This window comes from Hakea prostrata, chromosome 3 (genome assembly GCF_041222555.1).
Source record: "Hakea prostrata isolate BN-2017 chromosome 3, UWA_Hpros_2, whole genome shotgun sequence".
NCBI lineage: Eukaryota > Viridiplantae > Streptophyta > Magnoliopsida > Proteales > Proteaceae > Hakea > Hakea prostrata.
Window position 1 is genome coordinate 23,061,726 of NC_142602.1, and position 15,253 is coordinate 23,076,978.

General features: G+C 37.4%; 2 protein-coding genes across 2 annotated transcripts; both read right to left on the minus strand.

Annotated features, from left to right (window-relative positions):
• Positions 1 to 1,158: 1,158 nt before the first annotated feature.
• On the minus strand, positions 1,159 to 5,928 carry LOC149021684 (ras-related protein RIC1). Its single transcript, XM_089149899.1, has 8 exons — positions 5,727 to 5,928; positions 3,977 to 4,049; positions 2,778 to 2,825; positions 2,627 to 2,674; positions 2,466 to 2,537; positions 2,217 to 2,372; positions 2,019 to 2,122; positions 1,159 to 1,592 (listed from the first exon to the last, which is right to left on the minus strand). The coding sequence occupies exons 1-8, from the start codon at positions 5,738 to 5,740 to the stop codon at positions 1,496 to 1,498; spliced, it is 612 nt and encodes a 203-aa protein (XP_089006025.1). The 5' UTR covers positions 5,741 to 5,928; the 3' UTR covers positions 1,159 to 1,495.
• Positions 5,929 to 8,395: 2,467 nt separating this feature from the next.
• LOC149021685 (serine hydroxymethyltransferase 3, chloroplastic-like) lies at positions 8,396 to 13,906 on the minus strand. Its single transcript, XM_089149900.1, has 12 exons — positions 13,718 to 13,906; positions 13,376 to 13,597; positions 12,491 to 12,686; positions 12,222 to 12,396; positions 12,000 to 12,117; positions 11,788 to 11,900; positions 11,570 to 11,692; positions 10,732 to 10,836; positions 10,503 to 10,589; positions 10,296 to 10,403; positions 8,952 to 9,024; positions 8,396 to 8,830 (listed from the first exon to the last, which is right to left on the minus strand). Exons 2-12 carry the CDS (start codon positions 13,590 to 13,592, stop codon positions 8,556 to 8,558), a joined length of 1,590 nt encoding a protein of 529 aa, XP_089006026.1. The 5' UTR covers positions 13,593 to 13,597; positions 13,718 to 13,906; the 3' UTR covers positions 8,396 to 8,555.
• Between the last annotated feature and the right edge of the window lie 1,347 nt (positions 13,907 to 15,253).

Sequence of the window (15,253 nt, forward strand, 5' to 3'; positions counted from 1 at the left end):
ATACGACTGATCAAGCAGATGAAAACCACTAAATATAACTGTAATAGTAGTGAGTTTAAATCAAAGCTTCAGATGTTTCTTCAGAAAACTTCCATTGGTTTGGATGAGATACAACAGAATTTACTACTTGTTCAGAATCTCTTGGGCGAAGCACGTCGATACAGCTAATGTTGAAGATTGTCAGGTAAGTCTGCTCTTTCCCCTTTTCTTTACCCACCTTGCTTCAGTCAGTCTGCTCTTTCCCCTTTTCTTTACCCACCTTGCTTCAGTCTTGCGCATTTAACGCACATGACTTTCAAGCAAAACAATTTCGACCGCCGGATATTCAACGGTTGAGATTTCGATCTCAACCGAAATTTCGGATCCGACGATCCGAAATTCGGCTTGACAGTCTACACATTAAATCGGCCGGACTGAAGCAATTTCCCCCATCGTCTCTTGGGCCTGTAAGTCCCTAATTCTTGTAACTAGTTTGATGACAATAAAAAAATAAATGCTTCTTTGTCTTTGGGCCCCAATGCATTCTAATAATGTGGGCTTACCATCCCAACAAATTTTAACAGTCAAAATTGGGATTTTACATGTCACTCACTCATTGTAGGTCAATGATTTTGGGTCTGATTGCCCTGTCATTACTTTGACTCCCTTGCAATCATACATACATTCGGAGAGATACACCTTGCCCCAAATGTATGATGGAGAACGCCAGTTTCATCTGCTTTCTAATTACACACACAACAGAGAAAAACAAAACAAAAAAACATAGAGACCTTTGTTGAATCAGAGAGCAAACCGCACCAAACATAGCTGCTCATGAGAATGGATCAAAAAAGGTAAGAAAAAAAGAAAAAGCAAGTAAGAGAGAATGGATCCAGTTGCCTTCACAACACAAACTATAATATGAAACCAGGAATCGCAGCTCCGTCAACGCTGCTGATGAGAATTGATGCATTTATTGCCTACACAAAACAAACTATATCATGGAACCAGGAGCCCCTTTTGTGCTGCTGCTTTTTTCTTTTAAAAGTAGGAAAAAGAACAGAAGAAGCAAGGAGGTAAAGTTACAATTCTGCAGAAGTGTGTGAATAACGATTTCCATTCCACATAAATGAAAAAGTTTACGACTAGATACAGGTGAACAGAAAGAAGGCAACAATATCAGAAAAGTAGAAAACCATCACTAACATTAAGGAAACGAATCACAGCAGTATTCAGTTCTGCACACAATTTTTCAGACATTTTAAATCCAACAATAAGAGGAACTTTCAGAAGAGAGAACAGGTGCCAGTGACCCACAGATGTTTTATATTAAGCGTCTCCCGCTTCCTTCTATACACAGTGACGATAGGTGGTTTATACTACTAGGCTTGGGTAAAGTACATTTGTCATCAACCAGGGACCATGGGAAGACATGATTCTTTCAGGCTTGTAGCTCCAAACATCTCCCCCACCGAAAGTAAATCTTCTGGACCACTTCAGATCAGACGAGACTAAATTAAGAAGAGCAACAATTGGTCTTTTGTGCAACTGGCTGACCCCGCATTTGCACTGTTGCTGGCCTGTTGGCATTCATAGCTGGTTGACTTGCCATCCTGAAACAAACCCAAAACTCAGCATTCCAGCAAAATAAATAAAGCAGAAGAAGATGATAGTTACTCCAATCCATATAAAAAACTCTTTTACCGACTGCATTTCTCAAATCAATTAACCGTTAACCACTTTGAGTAGGAATAATTAATTGATTTTGAAAGGGTTAGCCCCCTACTGTATATAAGGGTCACACCACATCACATATAAAATGAGTGTCTGTAGAAATGTTCAGGATTTCTGATGGTGCAAGAACCTGCCAACGGTTTTTCCCATTTCAGGCATTGAAAACATTGTCCGACTTTCAACTAAACAAAGGATTTGCAGGGCCCCCAGATAGGGTCCCAGACATTACTGCTTCCATTTAAGTAATCAACAATGAATTGCCCACCCAAATATGAAGTGCATACAGTAAATTGTGAAGAACTTACCGGTTCTTTATTTCAGCAGCCATGGTCATGAAAGCTTGCTCCACATTGGTTGAACTCTTTGCACTTGTTTCCAAGAATGGAATACCAATCTCATCCGCAAATGCCTACAAAGACCAGACAAAGATAACAGATCAGGCAAATGAGCTCCAAGGGTAACAGAATGAACATTTATAAGCAACATTATGAACAGTTCATCACCTTGGCAGTTTCATACGAAACCGCTCTGTTGTCTGTCAAATCACACTTGTTTCCTACTAACAGCTTGTTCACATTTTCACTGGCATATCGGTCAATCTCATTCAACCACTGCTTGACATTATTGAAGCTTTCTAGGTCCGTAACATCGTAAACAATCTAACAAGAAAGGCCAAGACATTCATGTTTATAAAATTTGGTACCAATACAATGGACAAAACTATCACAAGTACCAAAGAGGCACAAACGTACAATAATGCCATGTGCACCACGATAGTAGCTGCTTGTAATTGTCCGAAAACGCTCTTGTCCAGCAGTATCCCACTAGGAGAAGCAAATTGCAAATTGACCATTAGAGGTGGCTAGCAGGTAGCAGAGGTGCTTAACAGAACCCAAACCAACTTGATACTTACTATTTGGAGTTTAATTGTCTTCCCATCCTGTTCCACTGTTCGGATTTTCTAAAGAGGAAACAATAAAATTATGACACGCATTCATCCAATATGACAAGCAAAAGAAATGTACCAACCCAAACTCCCAATTTAATTATTTCATCATACTTACAAAATCAACACCGATGGTACTGATGTAACTTTCCAAATATGAATCATCCTACAAAATGCAAAATTCACTGTTAAAGAGCATATAATTTGAACATTTTGACAACTGGAATAGACAAATGCAGTAGGGTAATAGAAGCCTAATATATAGTGATCTATAAATAAAATATTTTGAGGAACTACATTGGTTTCAACAACCAACCTTCTACCAATTAAATGTTGGCCACATGGATCCTTTCAAAACAAAAGAGAAAGGGGATCACATATTCATTACACTGTTCATAAAACTTTGTTAAAATTAAAACCCTAAAGAAATTTTTTTATTTCCACCATGCTTGATAGTCACCGGCTGGAATTGCATATTCATCAGATTCGTGTGCAAATCCAAATTTCTAAACTCTGAGTTCCAACATTGAGTTACAAGGTTTGAATAAACCAAAGTCAATGAAGCATACTTGAAATATGAAACTGAAAATCCTACAATTAAACCATTCCTCTGTATACAACTAAAAACAAATAAAAGACTGAAAAGAACAACTTAGATACTTCTCTAATCATTGTTGGACCAAATTTTCAAGATTGATTTGTTTCTGTCTAAGTTTGGGTTTCCAAACACAGCCATGTTAGTCCAGCCACTCAAGTGTCATTGCATCATTTATATACAGGTGTATGTAAAGGGTCATCAGATGTCATGACAACTCTGCTGTTTATATTTCAAAAATATGATGGCAGCACGATTCCAAATCCAAGCCACCAAAAGTCAAAATCTGGAAAAATCAAATAAATGTGCCACCACCAGGAAGCATTAACAAGTCAAACGTCAAGAAGTCCAGTAAATGGCACGGTGCAACCAAACAGAAACCAAAAAGGAGGAACAAGTGACAAACCAACTTCTTGATGGTCTTTCAACTACTGCACAAAGGCAAATAAAAAAAACTTATGAGCCAACTGATTGTACAGCATCTTCTGCCCTAGAAGGCAGCCCATGAGATATGTTTACCTACTATATCCTCTAGTTCCTGCATTTTCTGCCTTCCGAATCCTTTCTATAAGTATTATTCATTTGGTAAACTGCTGTTCATTTAAAAAACCCACACCAAGGAAAGGGAGGGGTAATAACATGACTAATTATAAACGAACAGTGAAGTGAAATACAATAGACATTCATAGAAAAATAAAAGAAGTAAAGAAACTGTTCCTTACCGCGAATCTCAATAGAAGGCATGACTTGCCAACTCCAGAGTCACCAATAAGCAAAAGCTTGAAAAGATAGTCGCTGAAAAATACAGTGTTCCTTAAATATTTGATTCACAAAAAAATAGATGCCATTTGAAAGAAAATTTTTGCTCCATGCACAACCTTGCAAACTCTTATTAGAATATTTAATTGAAAAATGAAAATACATATGAAAGCCATCAAAGGAGTAGCAATTTTAACCTGGGGGGGGGGGGGGGGTTGGTGTCAGAAAGGTGAAATCAAAAGAAGAGAAAGAGAGAAAAATCAGACTACAAACATTTAAACAAAAAGATACATGAAAAAGAAAAAAAAAGGGAGAGACAAACAGTGGACTCCTAACATGCACGACGATGTCGGAGACTGCAACTGTTGAAGAATTGACAATTAATATTTAAGAAGCATGAAGGGATTCTCACTTTGTCACAAAAGTCATTGTTCCTTAAATTCAATTCACCTCACAACAAATGCCTCTCCAACATGATTAGATTTTAATGAGGTTAACAATTGAATTAACAGATAAGATACCAGATAAAAATAGTTCCACCGATATAAATAATCCTGCAAGAAGCATGGGATGTTAAATCATCGAAGATCATTAAAGAGGATTTTGCACTGCAACAAGCATGGTGCTCAAGTTGACTTTATTCCTAATGAGCAGTAATTAAATGGGTTCCAACTTCAACTAAGAAATGAACAAACCAACTCCTTGTCCAACATATTTATATGAGTGATGACAGCTTCGCAAAACCCCATCTGGCCAACTCATAATTTTGAATTCTAAATTCACTATTACAAAAGCTTTCTCTGGCAATGTTTGCCCTAATTCAACTCTCCAACCCATGTGGATAATATCTCACAGACCTATTTGAACCTAAAATATGTCCATCAAGTACCCTATCATTCATATTCCTTCCAACAGCAGACTAATAAAGCTTGCGTACTGCAAAACATAAATACATTTGAAGTCTACAACAACCATACCCCTTACCCCTAAACCCCACCCTAAAGAAAAATAAAATAAAAACTACAATGCAATAGAAAAGGGATAGTCCCCAAGAATTCCCGGAAAAAATTTCTGCCCCAGTAATCAGAGAATACAAAAATGTATTTTTAAAAAACCCAGATACGATCGGAAAGTATTATTTTATTACAGAAATCAACAAGTTATTGATAAAATAATACATCTTAAATTTTTAAAGATTAAATATTAGTATAATTCTCAGTAAAGGTCCTACAAACATGATAAGCTCTAACGAAGCCCCCAAATTTCAACGCAATTGTTTTTTTTTTTTCTTTTTCCCACCTGCGCCCGGGGGAAGGGGGTGAGGTGGGGGGGGGTGGCGTGAGGGTTAGTCAAAGTAAATCAAGTTAAAGCAATTATGTTTGTAGGTTCAAACCAAAAAGAACCGAGTGCTTCGAAGAATTGGCAACAAAATTTCACCATAAACCCATTGAACAGAAATGAACTTTGACAGATCTTAAAAGCAATATACCATCCAAACATGGTACCAGATAACAGAGGAATGAAAGAGGGGGGGGGGGGGGGGAAACGACTGCAAACCATGAGATCCAGATTAAGGGGAAGAAATTCAATCAAACAACAAACGGAACAGACCTGAAGGGACACGAACTTAGACGAAACCAAACAGCCAGGAATATACATCCCTAGAGATCATACAAGGTGGAAAAGAAATTAAGAGGTGGTGGAGAAGCTTACTATTCAGGATTCATGGCTGAAAGTAGCAGAAGATGGACAGCAACGAGATTAATCTAAAATAAAATGGATCGATCAATCGAACTTTCGAACCCTAGATGCTGATTCCCAAACTTGCCGAAACTGAGAAACAAAGAGAAAAAATGAGAGCTGAGGAACGAAAAATATGGTTCGAAATTAGATGGAAAAAAACAGAATGAGAGGTACAGATTCGTCGGATTTGAAGTTATATAGAGGAAGGAAGTAATATTCGGTCATATCGAACGCTTCGTCACTAAAATAATTAATTTCTTAAAGAAAACGTAATTGGCGAGCGACATATATACGGTCAAAATACGGCATTTTCTTTTGTTATCATGGTCAAATACGGCATTAGACAAATATGCCCTCGAATGGTTGAACCCAAGGTTTAGAAGGAATCGGGAATAAAACCAGGAACCCGGTCTGATCTTGGTCCCAATTAACCAGAGATTGCATGTAGGATCGATCCGATCCGAAGGTCAATTCATATCCGGATAGGGGTCTCAATAAAACCTTGTTTCCCTAACCTGCTCTATGGGTGTCAATTCCGTATCGAAACCGTTTAACCATATTGAACCACACTGTCTAAAACAACATCGTACTGTATTGTTCAAAATTTGGTACGGGATGTACCAAAACTGAATTTTCTTCGGTACAGTTATGGTTTTAGGTACCCATACCGTCGTTATGTACCAAAACCGTACTGCTTGTATCATACCAAATTAAGGGCTATATATGTAATTTTACAATGAAACACTTTACCTTTACCCTATCCATAATTTCTTATTTCAGTTTTTTGTTTCGTCCTTCACTCCTCTTCTTAGATTTACTCTGTTTGGTCTCTGTTAATATCAAAATTTATCAATTGTTTGGTCCTAATTTCATTAGAATCTTAATAAACTAAGAACAAAAGTGGCATGAGTTTGTTCGTACCAAAAGTGTATCGTACTAGATACCGTGTTTAAACAGTTTTCCCGTATAGATTTAATACCGAAACCATATCGAACCGTTTTTACAAATACCAAAACTGCATCGTACAAATTCGGTACGATATTGTTCTAGTTTTCAGTATTCAAAGTTGGTATCGTGCCCAAACCATACCGAATTATCGAAACCATACCGATGACACCCTTAACCCGCCTTGAGCCCGGCTCAAGCTAGCCCAACTTTTTTGACCCCAAGGGCAGGTTTGGGTTATAAATTACTTGCCCTATAAGGTCAGGTAAGGGCAAACCCTAACTTTTACGAATCCGGATCATCACCCCTGATGTCTGTGCTCCCCGACGGGTTTACCACCACAAATTCGGTGGGACCCACCGATAAAAATAAAAAAAACCCTCTCATCACCCAACCCTTAGGTCCCCCTGTATTTATGGTGGTAAAGCCGTCGGGGAGCACAAACGGGTAAGCTGATCCAAACTCAACTTTTACAGGTGAGCTTGAGTTATAAAATAACTGCCCCGTAATATCGGATAGAGGCACGCCCCAACTTTTTTCACCTGAAGAGTGGACTTGGGTTATAAAATAACTAGCCCTATAGGGTTAGGTAGGATTTAGGTTTAGCCCTTGGGCTAACCAAGCCAGCTTGCCTCTATCCGACCCTATATTGATTTGATCAAATTAAAATTATATAATAATTGAATTGAAATGATTATTTAACGAATAATTCACTTAATTATCTCAATAGATTAGCTCAGTTGGCAAACACTAGCAGTTTCATAACTAAGTGCCCAGAGTTCTCAAACCCGAACCCTACTCTGTTCAAGGTTCTTCTAAGCCCAACCTGCTCTAATTCGCTCTGTAGGGTCAGCTTAGCCTTATTTTACCCTGATTCTGCATTGATTTTTTTGAGCTATCAACAAAATAATATTCATGGCTTAGTAGCATCAACGAGAATCAAACTAGACCATCAATGAGCTAATCTCTTGTGTGGTTAACATGGTAGTTGGTCAAATAGTAATTTAGACTCAATTTACGTATAATTTTAATTTAATTAAATTAATATAAGGTCAAATTGGACTAGTCGAGATTGACCCGAGGGCTAAATCCAAACCCAGCCGACCCCACTAGGGACCCTAAACCCGGCCCTTGGATTAAAATGTCAGGCCAGGTTTGGTCTATGTTCAAGGGGAGTTTGGGCGGCTTAAAGCTGATCCCTTAAAATTATTTTCGAACCTTGTGGAATCATAATCAATTCACACTACCCCAATTAAAAAGAGGCTTTTTTCAAAAACTATTTAAAATTTTTATGATAGATGACTAAGCTTCAAAGCTCGTCAGCCTCACATAATGTTTGTGGTCGGAATTTTCCAATTCTCCTGTTGTGAGAAAAATAATAAGAGTGGAAAGCAGTGCTTCAACCACTTTGGAAAACATATCTTCACCCAGAAAGGGAGCCATGAAAAGCGTATCTGGGGCCTGGGCATGCAACCTACCAAGGATATCTTCTGTGTAAATTTAAGCAGTTTTTGGTGCGCAATTCTCAGTGGAAAGCAAAATCAACCCAGAAGCAGTCAGGACTATATACCCAAAATAAATGTTTCAACCATGAAAATATGACACGATCCTCAAGGGAAACTGAACCAAACTCAAGTGAGCATGAGATGGAAGAGAGAGGTGAAATCAATGGGGGAAGAGAAGAGAGTAGAGACAAGACATCACACATAAAGAGCCAGAGGTAAGGAAGGGAAAACTTATTAGATTATATATTATTGTTTTGATAAAGAGTACTTTGCTACTACTATGTACTATGAATCATCCTTAACAATATAAGTGACAAAATTGTAACCAACTTCGTTCTCCAAAGACAGTCTATAATCCAGGAATAGGGAACTGGCTGGTTAGAGCTTCAACTCTACTTTGCAGATCGATGACACGATTCTTTAAGGGGAACTCCGGAGATTCAATGAAGTTAAAGAAATCCTGCAGCTTTTTCCCTGCAACAGCTTGTTTTGCCTCCCGAGTGATCTGAACACCCTCGTGAATCAAGTCTGCAGTTGCAATGAAATCCTTCTCCTCAAATCCTCTGGTAGTCATTGCTGGTGTACCTATGCGAATGCCACCCGGCACTAGTGCACTCTTATCACCTATGCAGTCCCAAAATGGGAAGTCATTATCAAGTACAAAAGAAGGAAAAGAAGAGAGATTAGAAGAGGGGGGGGGGGAAGGCACATCCTGAGGCGTTATTCTTTTTGTGAGGGAATTTACCAGCAACGGAATTTTTGTTGAGAGTGATAGAGGCAATATCAAGGATTTTCTCAACTCTAGCTCCATCAATGTCCTGTTATGGGAGAGAGAACAATCATAAATAATGTGAATGGGAGGGGAATAAAATTCAAAACAGTACAGTTTGCAATAGAATAAATGACAACAAAAGGCACAAAACCCACTCTGCCAAGCAAGTTTGACCATGAAATCAATTTGTCAACAGGGCAGAGATTTTTCAAAAATTATTTCATAAACAACGTTCTGATTTATCCGCATGGTGGAGCTCAGACATAAAACAACTTGCAGGTAATAACAGAGAATAACTCAAAAGCAAGTTTTCAATCACCCAAAAAAGAGGAAACCTCTCCACCCTCCAAAACTTATGTTGGAAATGAAAGGTGAATTAAACAGGAATGAATAGAAACTCTTAAACAGTGAACTAGAGTCAGAAAATAGATGGACTAGATATGGATAGAATAGGGACCTAGACAGGGAGAGAGGTTTAATAACTATAAAAATAATGGTCAGCTGAACAGAAACAGAACATAGAATTCAAAGTTGAAATTTCAAGTCTTACAGAACTATTGAAGAATGAAAGACGGTCTGATGGATAGTTATGCAGAAATTGTAAAAACAGTAAATATCAAAATCAAAAGAAACTAGCATTCATTCACACTATAAAAGTTGAAATAGACTATCATACTTGAGAGCAAAGTGATGACTTATAAGAGAAGATGTGATCATTAAGAACTCAGAAAATATGCTTCAACAAGGGTGGGGCAACTTTAGAGTAGGGAAGCTGGATAATGATGGAAGTAAACAACTAACAAACAGACAACAAAAAAAAGGGGGAGGGGGTTGGGGGAAGAAAGAAACAATGAAAAGGCAAGGAATCGCCAAGCAGACCCTTGGAAACCAGTAGGAAACTCTGAAAAGTACACTCAAGGGAACAGTGAACCACAACACCAGAACGTGAAGAAATACTACGATCAACCATTTTATGTGAACCACAAACCATTTTATTTCATAAAACACAAAGAGTGCCGATAGACTAGAATATTCATGAATACTAAGATAAATTTCAAATTCTATTCCAACTTTGAAAAACCAAAATTACAAGTTAAGCAGCAACCAGGCAAACATGTTAAATGTAGATGACTACTAGTTATAGACCAGATCACACACTAAAAACAATCTATCTTTTCATATATTATAAGAGAAATGGAAAGTAGTGAGGAGCAGAGCGGAGGGAGAAGAGGACTGCTATTACTAAGTAACTAAAAAAAACCATGGATCTGTTAAATATTGAAAAAACATAGACATGAGTAAAATTTAGCATTTTACCATTGGCCTCAAATCGACAAGAACAAGATGATTATCACTCCCACCAGAAACCAGTTTGTAGCCATGTTCGATCAATCGACCAGCCAAAGCTTTACAATTGGATATCACCTGTGATAGGATGAAGCATAGAGATTGAGTTGGATACAGAGGGGGAAGGAAATGGGCCATTCTTCATCTCTTTTGAACATCGAAAGGGAAGTGAAGTACCTGCGTCTGATAAGTTTTGAACTCTGGGGACTGAGCATGCTTCAAAGCCACTGTCAGACCCCCAATTGTGTGGTTATGAGGACCTCCCTACAAAGATGCAAATAATGTTCAACTTGTTCAGGCACAATAATTTCACAATTAAAGAAGCCGAACACAGAAACACATAGGATGGAACATAGACCTAGATCGAATGTGAGATTAAATAACAAAAGTTGCTTCCAGAACCAACCTGCAAGCCTGGGAAAACAGCATTGTTGATGCTGGATTCCAAATCAACTCCCAGAACAGGATCCTTCTTGAAGAAGATCATACCACCTCTAGGACCTCTCAAGGACTGCAATGCATTGTCATGATTTATCAGGCCAAATAGCCATAGTTAATGGGAGGAAAAAGATAGATTCTATGAAGAATAAAAACAGGCTCTATGAAGACGACAAGCCTATTTTCTGAAAGACTGAAAACAGACAAAAACTATTATTTGCATCTGGTGAAACCGATAAATGAAATTGCCAGGATCCTTGGTACTTGTCTGTGATTCGAACATCACATATAAGATATCTATTTGTCTAACATGGGACATTAAAAGAATTGCCAAAAGATGGAAACATATCAATTAATAATAAAAAGAGGTCATCAATAGTTCAATGTTAATTCTACCATGATGAGCGATCTTTCTACTTAATAGGGCAGCTCTAATATCTATTTTCCTTTTCCTTTTTACCCTTTGTTTGCCACTATAGAAGTCTAGGAATGCATCATCAAAGTTGAAAAGCAAGGAGAGCTCAGGGTCATAAAATCTCCATAGAGGTCAGCCAACAATACAATGGAATAGTGGATAACTGCTGGAACTTCATCTATACTACAGATTTTGAGAGGGAGAAGACTTAATTTCCTAACTCAGTGGATGAATTTTCATAGCATATTCAGAGTGAACTATCACAATGAAAAGTTAATGAGGTTTATCAAAAATGTCTTGGAAGATTAAACAACCAGAAAAATAAAATGCCTGACACCAGATTTAAGTTCCCAAATGAGTATATGCCCTTGTGTTATGGTTTAACTCATACCTTATGTGTTGTTGTAGTCACAATATCACAATACTCAAAGGGGTCACCAACCACAGAAGCAGCAACTAGTCCACTTATGTGAGCCATGTCCATCATGAGAAAAGCACCAACAGCATCTGCTATCTTTCAAAGGGCACCAAATGGCATTCAGATATAAACACCAGAAAATGCGGAGCTGGGACATGAAACTAATATATTGCAATGTCTATGATTTGTACCTTTCTCATACGAGGATAATCAAAATCCCGAGGATATGCACTGGCACCAGCAATGATGAGCTTTGGGCGAAAAAGAGTAGCTGTTTTCTCAAGCATCTCATAATCAACCAGACCTATTTACAAATGTAGAAACAAACTTAAACAACTCATGTCAAACAATCTCCACAGAACGGCTAATTCAGTTATAGCTAACAAAGAACTGAAAGCAGCACCTGTAGATTCATCAAGTCGGTATGGCATGGACTCAAAATAAACTGACGTAGCTGAAACCCGTCTTTTAGGAGTCATGAACCCATGAGATAAGTGCCCCCCATGTGGTAGGTCCAAACCCTAATCAGTTGTGTGAAAATTTTGGCACCACTTCAAGTGTCAAAGAAAATATAACACCACAACTGTAGTTTAAAGGAACAGAGGGACAAAAAGAATAAGCATACCATTATTCGATCATGAGGACTAAGAATTGCAGTGTAAACTGCAAAATTTGCAGGGGAACCTGACAAAGGTTGAACATTGACACCCCAGATCTTTGGATCTAATCTATATGCTGCCAAAGCCCTCTCCTGACAGAGCCTCTCCAGCTCATCTATGTACTCATTGCCACCGTAGTACCTGTGAGACATACAAGAAAGTGATTGATTGAATGCACACATAAAATGAACAAGTCCTTTATTTGATGTGTAAGATTTAATTGTCAAAAGTTTACCTTTTGCCAGGCAGCCCTTCAGAATATTTGTTTGTGAGGCAAGATCCCACTGCTTCCATTACTGCACGGGATGTGAAATTTTCTGAAGCAATGAGCTCCAGACTTTTGAACTGCCGTTGCTTTTCCTTGTTTATTATTGAGCACACTTCTGGATCTGCGTCACTGAGAGCATAGTCTACGAAACTACTGCTACTACCTGTGTAACAGATTATAGTATTAAAGTACTTGCATGATAAGCCATACCTAAAGTTTCATCCTAGTACTCATTCCTTAATCAAAAGCCCGAGACTTTCAATTTATTATTTTATTCTCGGAACACAAATGACATGCTTTTCTGCATGATGGTATGCATCCAGATAGCATCCATGGATTTCAATATTTTCCCCTTGTTTGAGATAGGTAAGTGAAATGAACTTCCTGGTGTGCCCATGCTCTTTGGAACAAATCATCTGAAATGGTAATATGCTGCATTTTTATTTATTTATTTTTGGTTCTTTTCAGATTGAGTGATAGCAGGACACTGATGCAGATTACAAGATATCATTAAAAGGGTTATCAGTTGGGAGATGGGGATCTATGGGTATTCTGTATACCCCACTGTGGAAGTATCTGAGTCTCCAGTGTTTCTGTGGCAAAAGACAAACATTTTACAAATTAAAGGGAAATTGTTGGAGGAGGGGGAGACGGCAGGAAAACCAAAACTGTACTTGTTTACGGGTAGAATTAACACAACATTCATGTAATAAGAGAGCAAAGATTGGAAGCAAAATTACCAACATAAGTTCCAATGCTTATAGTACTACTACTCACAAAACCAAAGAACAATTTAATTCAAAAATCAGAAAAAGAAAAAAGGGAAAAGAACTGGCGAGGATGAAAGATTACCGCGCGTATTGGGAACTTGAGCAGACAGGTCAGAGGCTGGTCTCCCAGTCGCCAAGCTTCCTTCAATACAGGAAGTTTTACAGGTCCTGGCGGATTTGAATTTAATTTGACATGGAAATCCAACCCCAGTAGAAACCTTCGTCGAAGACGAAAACCCATTACCCTTAGTGAGTTGATGAACGAAGCCAGTTGCAGCAGTTCCACCGTAAGCATGCATCCTCCCTTCCAATGGATGTGAAATTGATAGAGATTAGAACTTTAATAAAAGAAAGGAGAAAAACAAACGGTAAGTGAAGCAACCATTTCAGAGGCCAGAGTAGATAAACAATTCCATTGTTTTACCTGTCGATTGTTATTCTGTTTCCGCTTTCCTTGTTTTCTTATCCCTAGAATCTGACTCTCCAAGAACACCCAACTGAAGAACAACGACGCCGAAACGAAGAGCTTTGAATGATAAACCCTACAGACATGCCAACTTTGTCAGTTCAAGTTACACAGCAAAGCAAAGAAACGGATCCGGTACGAATTCCGCCTTCAACTTTCTTAAGAAAAACTAAAATTAAGTAAAGTCGTTTGTTGGGGTTACGGTTTATGGTTTGAGAATTGACAATGGTTGCTCTCTTTTTTTTTTTTTTTTTTTTTTTGTCAACGACAGTGGTTGTTCAAAGGATGCGGCTACTCCCCGCGGAGGATATCTCCTAAATAAAAAAATCCATAATACCCGAAACCAAAAACCGATTTGAAAAAACAAAAGGGTAAATATCACTTACCTCCCCTCTTAGCTGGACAAATTGCACTTACACCCCCTCTTAATTGGATAATATCACTTACCTCCCCTCTTACCTAGCAAACATATCAAACACCTCCCCTTTGTTAACTTTATCGGTTAAATTAAACTTTTACAGTTAAATAATTTTTTAAAACCCCAAAATATCCTTGGTTAAATTTTTTTCATTATTTTAAACCTTAAATTACCTAATCACCTTAGGGCCTGTTTGGTTACATGAATCCAGAGATTTGAAATCTATGGATTCATGACTTGAGTTAATCATACCCTTTTTGTAAAAATATCTACCATTGACTGAAATCTAGAGATTCACCTTTTTACACAAAAAAAGAAAATCTAAATTTATGGGATTGGGAGTGAAATCCAGAGATTTCAAAAAAGCTATACATTTGCACATTCACAAAAATTACGTCGATCAAATTATTTTTTAGGATGAATCCACAGATTTCATTCCACAACCAAACATCTAATTTTATAAATTATAACTCCATAGATTTCAAATCTATAGATTTCAAATCTCTAGATATTTGAAATCTCTAGACTCATGTAACCAAACAGGCCCTTAGTTAAAATATTAAATTACTCTCAATTAAAATAATTGTTAAAAATCAAAACACTATAACTAAAATCAAATTATCTTTAATTATTAAAAGCCCAATATACCCTTCTTCTTTTTTTAAATTATCAAACAATTAAAAAAACCCAAAATAGGAGTATGTGTTTAATTTTATCAATATACCCTTCGTTTTTTTATTTTACTTGATTCTAATACGTGTTTTTTAAAATGGGTATTTTGGGCTTTTAATAATTAAAGATAATTTAGGTTTAACTATAGTGTTTTGATTTTTAATAATTATTTTAATTAAGGGTAAATTAGTAGTTTAACTTTTTAGCCAAGGGTATTTTGGGGTTTTAGAAAAATATTTAACGGAAAAAGTTTAATTTAACTGAAAAAATTAGTAGAGGGGAGGTATTTGATATATTTGCTAGACAAGAGGGGAGGTAAGTGATATTATTTAACTAAGAGGGGGTGTAAGTGCTTGCTATTTGTCCAGCTAAGAGGGGAGGTAAGTGATATTTACCAAAAAAAA